General features: G+C 37.4%; 1 protein-coding gene across 3 annotated transcripts; it reads left to right on the top strand.

Annotated features, from left to right (window-relative positions):
• Positions 1-1,765: 1,765 nt before the first annotated feature.
• On the top strand, positions 1,766-8,238 carry klf5b (Kruppel like factor 5b). Of its 3 annotated transcripts, none has more exons than XM_077216309.1 (4): positions 1,766-3,301; positions 3,528-4,331; positions 4,900-4,959; positions 5,556-8,238. In XM_077216309.1, exons 2-4 carry the CDS (start codon positions 3,536-3,538, stop codon positions 5,732-5,734), a joined length of 1,035 nt encoding a protein of 344 aa, XP_077072424.1. In that variant the 5' UTR covers positions 1,766-3,301; positions 3,528-3,535; the 3' UTR covers positions 5,735-8,238. The 3 variants fall into 3 exon arrangements, with proteins under 3 accessions (XP_077072424.1, XP_077072423.1, XP_077072425.1); XM_077216308.1 differs by having other exon boundaries at positions 2,190-2,462; XM_077216310.1 differs by having other exon boundaries at positions 3,176-3,308; positions 3,536-4,331.
• The last annotated feature ends 814 nt before the right edge of the window (positions 8,239-9,052 follow it).

Raw genomic sequence — 9,052 nt, 5'->3', positions numbered from 1 at the left:
TTTGGCAATGAGGCATATTGGCAAAACAAAATGTGTTTACACATATGACACTATATATGAGACTCCATGACAAGTACATCAATGAGATGTATGAAATATCAGTTTTATGCATATTTGTAAATACTTCTCAATATCATAATCAATAATTTATTATTTATTTATTTATTTATCCTTATTTTACCAGGAAAGTCCCATTGAGATAAACAAAAGGGGGAAAAAAATCTCTTCTTCCATTGGGTTCTGGCCAATATGGCGGTACCAAAGTTTCACATTATACACAAAACACATTATAAAAAACATAAACAATAAGTAATAACCATACATCAGAAAAGTGTATCTCATCACTCTTAGCATATGTCAGAATCTACTATGTCCTCTGCATCAAAACTGTAGTCACATCTACTTATTTTATTCCTTATTCATTTTCAGGAAAGTCTGCACAATGCAGTATATGCCAAGGAAAGTTTTTTGGCCCATACAATGAAAGTCAATGGGGTCTAAAAGAACTTTGGATTCCATTGACTTTCATTATAAAAAACAACGAAAACGTGAGTCAAACTTTTACAGGAAACCAGGAAAGTAACATCACAGGTCCATCACATTGTTCCAATTTCAGTGGTTTGTCCGGCCCCAGAATGATCTCGAAACCTGTCTAACGTGTCTTTGTTTTTCTAATGTACATGTGTTTTGTTTTCAAATGTTTCTGAGAAGCGGGACAATACAGGTTCACATATCAATAATGGGAACGGCCTTTATTTCGACATTACAATTGACTTGTAATGCTAACACATACTGTATGTTTTACTTGTTGTAACATTGATTTCCTTTCATAATAAAATGAAACAGAAATTCAGGCACTAATTTTCACTAATCAGCAACATTTTGATGAATAGGAGCTATATGTAGAACCATTCTGCTACAATAATTCAGCCAGGCAGGCAAACATGCCTGGTCGGCTTCTTGCAACTGTAAATTTTGATTTTGACATGTTTACAGCATACCAGTTATTATGAATAATTTTCAACTAGATTTTCCTTGAGTGACATCAAATTTGTCCACAAATACCTTTTTGAATACTACCAAGGCATTCCTTGTGATCGTTTATGATCGTGTGCTATTTTAATCAAAACATTCCTGATATTTTTCCCTGGCAGCAACTTTGCCTACTTCAACACTTCTCCTAGCATGTTGGCATTGAACACGCAATCCACACAGGCAGCTGCAGTGCAGTCAAGCAGTTTTGCATACCAGCACATATGGCCAGAGAGAGAGAGAGAGAGAGAGAGAGAGAGAGAGAGAGAGAGAGAGAGAGAGAGAGAGAGAGAGAGAGAGAGAGAGAGAGAGAGAGAGAGAGAGAGAGAGAGAGAGAGAGAGAGTTGTGGCTTATCTGGTCGGATTATCTTAAAAATGTTGTTGGGGAAACAGTGTCATATGAATATTCCCTATTCCCTGTGCAGATCATTACATTTGCCTGGATTTTGATTTAAAAAGTTAAATTTCTTCTTATATTCTGTTATCAGCTGTGTGCATTGTTTATGTAGCAGTTTGTGTTTTGGTTAATGTTTACTCCATTATTTAAGCGTCAAGTGTGTTATGATGATGTTTGTTTTTCTGTCTGTCTGTTTGTGTGTGCGTGCGTGCGTGCGTGCGTGCGTGCGTGCATGTGTGTGTGTGTGTGTGTGTGTGTGTGTGTGAGAGAGAGAGAGAGAGAGAGAGAGAGAGAGAGAGAGAGAGAGAGAGAGAGAGAGAGAGAGAGAGAGAGAGAGAGAGAGAGAGAGAGAGAGAGACTGTGCTATGTCTTGATTGGTCACAGTTACTGGAGAGGCCAAATTTTATGAACTTTTGATCTAGCTTTGTGATTGTTTTTTTTGTTTTTTACATTTTAATAGCTCAAATAGGTTGGTATATTAACGCTATGATTTAATGGCATACATTAAGTCACCAAAGTGTCTGTATTTGTATGGTAAAGTTCTGGCAACTACAGCAACCAGTTGTATTAATATAATAATAATAATAATAATAACAACAACAACAACAATAATTACAGTAACAATTATTATTGTTGTGTTTTTTTTTTTTTTTTTACAGTGCATTACCATGTTTGTTTTTCTTTACTAGACTATTACAGATCCTGAAAACCTGTTTGGATGAATTCCTAAATGTATGATGACAAAGCCCCGCCCCGTTTTGAGGCATTGAAACGAGGAGGTTGCGTAATTTGTCTTGTCAAACGCGTAAAGCGCTTGACATCTCTGGCTGTCTGTCGTGTCGTTTTCATTTGCGGCACATTGAATGACGTTATCTCCAGTTTATATCAGCGGAGGACATGCGTTATGGGCAACGCAACGCTTTGTTGAGTAGGATCCACGGCTAGAATAAAACACCTCTAAGAACTGAGCGCGGAATTGAGAAAGGACGATTACAGTGGATTTAATAACAGTCCATCAAAGCATCACATTCTGGTAGAGTGAATCTATAATCGCATGTTACATTGGTAAACAGTGCTGGGTGCCATGCTTTCCGAAATGCCAGTGTTATTTATGCTTTTGATCTAAAGCTTAACATGATCGCTGCTTACATTTTACATTTTATAGTAATGTTTTCTCATGGTGTTCTCCAGTAGCCTACGTTATAGCCTATATATTAAGCATGCTGGATGAATTGTGCTGAACTCTGCTCTGACCTTAATCTTAAAACTCCATAACAGCAGAGCAGCTGTAGGCTCTAAATTCAGATGGAGTATTTCTTAGTTTATGGATGGCAGATAGAGAGAGGAGCTTGCATGGGGGTTCCTTCTTCGGTGTAAGGTGGCAACAAGCCTATTTAGACATGCACACAAGCAGACGTGTTGACATAAAAATGACAGGAATACTACGTTTGTGTTGATCTTTCAGTTTGAGTGTGGATCTACTGTACAGGTAAACATAATAGAAAAAATAACAGTCAGGCTGAAGATTCATTCACTGAACTTGTAATTCTCAGGAATTTCTGCCTCGTTTACTTGAAAGCTTAAAGGATTGTGCCAAAGTGGATTAAAATATATAATAAGTGGAGAAAGCTGTCAATTAGGTTTCCCGTGTCAATGGCAGTTGTTTGGCTGGAAATATGCTGTGTTTTGAGCCAATCAGCTGAGTCGTAAATACCATGTGACTAATGTCTGTACTGTGTCATGAATGTTGATGGGAACATAAGAACTCACACAGTCCCAAAACCTTCACTGAGTGACTTTCCTGAACTTTGATGTGAAAAGACGACAGATGTTTTGTGCTTTTAAAAGTCATCAAAAAAGACTCGGACATTGGTAAAAACTATAATATACTGATATATTTGCAATTTTGGTAGAGTACAACTAGGTTACAGTTACAATATCCACCAGCTATGGCCATGCTAAACTGATAAATTTAATTTATTAATACAATTCCAAGGATTATTGTTGGATATGGCTGAACAAAGTTGTCTCTTTTCATGTATTTTATGTTTTTGTGCAATTTGTGGTGAATGAAAACCTATTTTTTTCTGACCCTCAGATCAAAACATGGATGGATACCTGCCGCCTCAGTTTCATGTTTTGTCAGACCATAAGAAGTTTTGTCAAGACAATTCCCTGACGATGGACCAAGGCGCGCCGTACAGCATAAACATGAATGTTTTTTTACCTGACGTCACCTACCTACGGACCGGCATGTGTAGACCCGTTCGGTCCGCAGCGACACAGATAAAGACGGAACCGCTGCATTCGTCTTTCAACTACTCCAGTTGCCACGGCTCCGTTGCGCCCGCCATGACGCACACAGAGTACATGAACCTCTACAGCCCAGCTGCGGAAACGGGTAACAATGTTTACGTCAAGCACGAGACCCCCTCCCTCGAATTCCCAGAAGTCCCTCTGTTTCAGCTGTTGAATTCAGAGCTTGAGCCCAATGTGCCTGTAGGCCACTCTTGCACAGATTCCCACAATGCCGCATGCTCTCCGATGTCAACGTACAATGGAATTAACCCACCGCCCAGTCATGTTTCAGAAAGATCTCTTTGTGATATGGGCAGCAGTGGATATTCTCTACCTGCCCAGTTTGGTCAGCATCCTCAGAAGAGGGCGGCCTATCTACCACCATCCCCTCCTAACTCGGAACCGGGCAGCCCAGACAGGAGGAAAGAGCTCGTACAGAACTTATCGCCACCTCCGTCATATGCTGCCAGCATGGCATCTAAAATGTCGTGTCTTACTCCCGGACCAGCACTTTCTGGCCAAACACAAGCAGTACCTGCCCAATACAACCGCAGGAACAATCCCGATCTAGACAAAAGGAGGATACATCACTGCGATGTACCAGGTAAGATTGAATTCAGCATCTAGACACTTTAGTATGTGAGTATAGTATACACTTTATTTGACATGATATTCAAGGTCTTAGAAGGAAGCCACGTTTTTTTTTCCAAATCAATGACACAGCGCAGGCTTAAATGGCTATTCAGGTGATTTAACGTTGTTGAATAGATGTTGTGGACTGACGTGACTAATCATCTGGCAATTACCGGTCTATTAGTTGGACTAAGAGGCTTAGGACATGATGGCATAACCTTTTGACATTGTATATGAAGCTGCTGGACAAGTCAGAGCTGGCCAGACTGTTAAAGCGATAGTTGACCCATTGTTTACTCACCCTCGTGTCATTCCAGACCTGAATGACTTTATTTTTTTTCTGTGGAACACAAAGGAAGATATTTTGAAGAAATTCTTTGACTTTTTGTTATGGAGAAAAAAACACTTGGGACAAATGTTCCACAGAAGAAAGTCATACTGGTTTTGGATAAACTATCTATTTAATGTTCATATAATGTAAATAAGGTTTAATGGTAAAGGTTATGATGCATACTAACATTTATTGTATTATTTGTCAGGATGTAAGAAGGTATATACCAAGTCCTCACATTTGAAGGCCCATTTACGTACTCACACAGGTAAGACTTTTAATAAGCACCAATATCACACAGACTCTGTTCACATAATTTTCAGTGTGATATTGCTGTCATACAATAGTTATTAAATAAAGTTGACTAAACAGAATTACACATTTATTGATTTGATTCTAATTCTCAAACTCTCTATTTTGAGTCATTCAGGCATGTTATAATGTCCCTGGTATGGCATGGTATAATGGTATTACTTGACATGACAAAAACATTAGTTAAAAAAAACATTAGTTAAAATCAACCTGCACAAATTATTCAGTTCAATTGCTATTTATTTAACAGATATACTAATCAATACAACAACAAAAAAACGTTTTTTACCAATTTATTCTGTAAAACATTGTAATATTTTATAAAATGTTTGTTTTTTCCATGTAAAAATGTCCAATTTCCAATTTAATGATAATGTGGTGTAATTGGTGTAATTTGTTTGTGAATCAGATAATAATAGTTGCGCTGTATGTTATTGTATACAGCCCATTAGGATGACTCAATGGAAAGACCTTTTTCTTGCCAACGTTTTATCCTATGAAATTCTGATGGTGCTCTCCCCTCAAACTGTATTGGTCTGTGTTTTTTTGCAGGCGAAAAGCCATACAAGTGCTCATGGGAGGGTTGCGACTGGCGCTTCGCCCGCTCTGACGAGCTAACGCGCCACTACAGGAAGCACACGGGGGCCAAACCTTTCCAGTGCGCCGTATGTAGCCGTTGCTTCTCCCGATCAGACCACCTGGCCCTCCACATGAAAAGGCACCAGAACTAGAGCTGCCCGCTCTCGTTGTTCTGACGGTGCCGCGGGAGGGCTATCAGGACCTCTGCTGATGATACTAATTAGGATTTGGGTGTGTTGGTTAATCTTGGGTTTTGGCAGTTCATCAGGTACAACAGGACCAAACCCTGCCGTCGGTAAGGCTCCTGTGGTCACAAAACCAGCTAATTGATGAGAACTTGGCTCATTTGCCAGATGGGACATTCTTTTGACATGTTTTTTTTTGTTTCTTCATTTGTCTGCATACTTTGAGGTCATTATTTATGACATAACTACTTTTAATGTGCCTTTTTTACCTTATAGAATTGAGGTGCCACGTAAAATGTACAATGTGCAAGATCATGTGGGCAGTTTTACAGTTATATTCTGGGTTTAGTAAGAAGTTAAGCTTAATTGACATCATTTGTGGTGTAATGTTGATTAACACAAAAATAGTTTTAAAAAAAATCCCTACAACGTCCCTCGTTTTCTTTAAAAAAAAAACTATATAGAAATTCAAGTTTACAGTGGAAGTGAATGGGGCCAATTTGAAATGTGAAGCTTATAATTTTATATAAGCACTTGCATTAATTCTTCTGTTAAATCTTGTGAATTATTTGAGCTGTAAAATTCTTCTCATATTTTTATCGTCGTTTTAGGGTTTAAGATGTTGCTTTGACATGGTAACAAAGTTTTCACACTGAAATCATATTAAAACATTCTTTACGTCTCCAGTGGCTATACAATCGAAACATTGAGAATTTTAACGTTTACAAATTGGCCCATTTGAAATTGAGTTTTGTGGTACCACAGGTTCTCTCAGCTGAGCTTAACTTGTATTGAAACCATAATATTCCTGTAAGCGACTTCTCCTACTTGTATCACAAGGTAAATAATATCAAGACAGAGCTGTAGTCTTGGTTGTAGAACCAAACCGCAGGACAGTCATGAGTATGTGAGCCACGAACGCTGAGTCACAATGAATTAAGGACTCTTAAAAGCAGCACTTGATAAGAAACAGTGCTTCAGAAATCTGTGTGGGAGTCGCCGGGTAATTAGAAAATGAAATGTAGCTTCAGAACACCAAAGAGTTGGATTCAGTCCAAACTATGATATGTGTCCAAGAGGATTCGCTTTACGTCGGCAAAATATTTGAAAGAGCACAATCTGAATATTGATTGAACTCCTTTATGTGTGTTTTACTGAAATGCAATAAGTGGTACAAATACTGTATTTTTCCTGGCAAGAGGACAGTTAGGATATCGATTACTTCCATAGTTGTTTACTTTTCCTTACTATGCATTTGTTTGGGATAAATGATAGCTTTAAATGTACATACGACGTGTATTTATTTTGCACAGATTGTTTTTTGTTTTGTTTTTCATTTATATTTTATAAAATGTAACTCAACGATCACATGAAATGTGCACCGGGTTACTGGGAAGTGGTTTTAAAAATCTTTGTTCAAACTAATAGTGCTCTAAATGGCTGCATTATGCAGAACAATGTGGCAGATGATTGTTTACATTAGTTAGTTTGGCTTTTGGTGTGTTACATCTGTATGTGTGGCCTCATAAAACCTCTTATTTTCCATTACAGTGATAAAAAATGTTTTCCACCTTATTTTTCAGAGATTACAAGTGCATAACAAAAGGGACTCATTACAGATGACAAGAAGATGTTGTTATTGAGATGGAAGTAAAATAGACAGAGGACTTATTTTTTTATTTATCTGAGGTAATGTAATACGAGGATCCAGTGTTAAAGAGTATATGTGTTTAAGAGAGAGGAAGAACATATTTGTAACTAGAAATTCTTCATTTTGTGACCAAAACCCAAAGAGAAAAACTCTTAATTACAGTAATTAAAGGTTCAGACTGCTTAAGATTAAACACACCCTCTAATCGCTCTAATTTGCAGTACTTAGAAAAGTACAGTAATGTAAAATATGTACATCATTATTGTTATTATAGGGGCAGATCTTTAAAGTCTCAGTATGTCGGGTTAAACTGGAGTGTTCCGTCATCCTGGCTCACATGTGATTAGGTGAATAAATGGAGGTGTGGTTACAGTTGCTAATACGGTCTGTCAGATTTTAAGTCACTGAATTAAAAGTTTGATAGCGTTGAGTGGTAACACCCAATTAAATTGATACTATAATTATCTTGACTGTATACAAATCCCTGAGGAACAGCAGAAAGGCCTCAATCATGGAAATAACCTGCCGTTTTCACAATGCATTCTTGGGTGTATATTATTGAATCAGTTCTTACATAAGCAACAGATTCTGAACATGAGTCATTTACAGATTTTCCCCTATATTAGTAATAGATACTGATGCTATCATCCAGAAATGAATAACAGTCAGGCCTACACCGGAACAAATACACCAAAATATGTCATTTGAATGGACATGTTGGTGTAGGCCTATTGTAACTTCAGATGTGTGGTCATAAGTCCTAAGATGGAAGCATGTATATTTATTTAGTATTTATCAAATAAACAATACAATTTCCAAATAGAGTGAAAGACAATCACCACTCTTGTGGTAGGTATTGTCCATCTTATAGTACGAGTTTTATATTGTGCGGCCTCTTTTAACATTTTAGCAGAGGTTATCATGCTAGCTGCATGCTAAGTCAGCACATTCACGTGTTGTCACTTCAATGTAAAACCTCACTGCTCAAACAGAGTGTGATATTATTTGAGTATTAGTGATTGCTGGCTAATAACTTTAAAAATCTTTGTTATATAATATACTTGTTAAACTTGACTGGAATCCGTCCAAAAGCTTTGTCTCTGAGGAAGATTGTTATCATGAAGCCAATGCCTTCATGTTTCTTTGAAAAGACTTGTGTAAATGGGGAACTCGTTTACTTTCTTTCATGGAAAGGAACAATAGTTTAATTCACTATTTGACCTGGCATTTAGATGATCTTTGCAGATCTGAGTATGGATCAAACAGTAGCTCAGCTGTGATCCTCTTTAGTGAATGCCATTTACTGAAAGCACTTATAGGATCACTGTGATGTTGCTCAGGGAAAACCATTTAATTTTCCCACAAAATCATATTGTAATGAAAGCAATATCAATTGAAATGTTTCACGTGACACAAAAATCATCATCTGACTTCTGTGTTTATAGTCTTATAAAGGCCATGATCTCAGATAAGTACACTACCATTCAAAAGTTTGGAGTCGGTGAGAATAAAAAAAAAAAATGTAAGTCTCTTATGCTCACCTGCAGTGTTGGGGTAACGGGTTACAAGTAACGCATGTTACAAAATCAATTAACTTTTTTCAAGTAACTAGTAAAGTAATACATTACTTTTAC

Source organism: Siphateles boraxobius, unplaced genomic scaffold (genome assembly GCF_051911475.1).
Source record: "Siphateles boraxobius isolate OS27281-9 unplaced genomic scaffold, OSU_SipBor_1 7, whole genome shotgun sequence".
Classification (NCBI taxonomy): domain Eukaryota; kingdom Metazoa; phylum Chordata; class Actinopteri; order Cypriniformes; family Leuciscidae; genus Siphateles; species Siphateles boraxobius.
The sequence above is the reverse complement of the archived record's forward strand: the minus strand, read 5'-3'. Positions and strand labels throughout refer to the sequence as shown.

What these genes read in the sequence shown, in the direction of transcription:
- klf5b (XM_077216309.1), top strand. Translation starts at nt 3,536, where the DNA reads ATGGATGGATACCTGCCGCCTCAGTTTCATGTTTTGTCAGACCATAAG. An exon ending in ACATCACTGCGATGTACCAG is followed by an intron (nt 4,332 to 4,899) that starts GTAAGATTGAAT and finishes ATTATTTGTCAG; the next exon opens with GATGTAAGAAGGTATATACC. An exon ending in CCATTTACGTACTCACACAG is followed by an intron (nt 4,960 to 5,555) that starts GTAAGACTTTTA and finishes GTTTTTTTGCAG; the next exon opens with GCGAAAAGCCATACAAGTGC.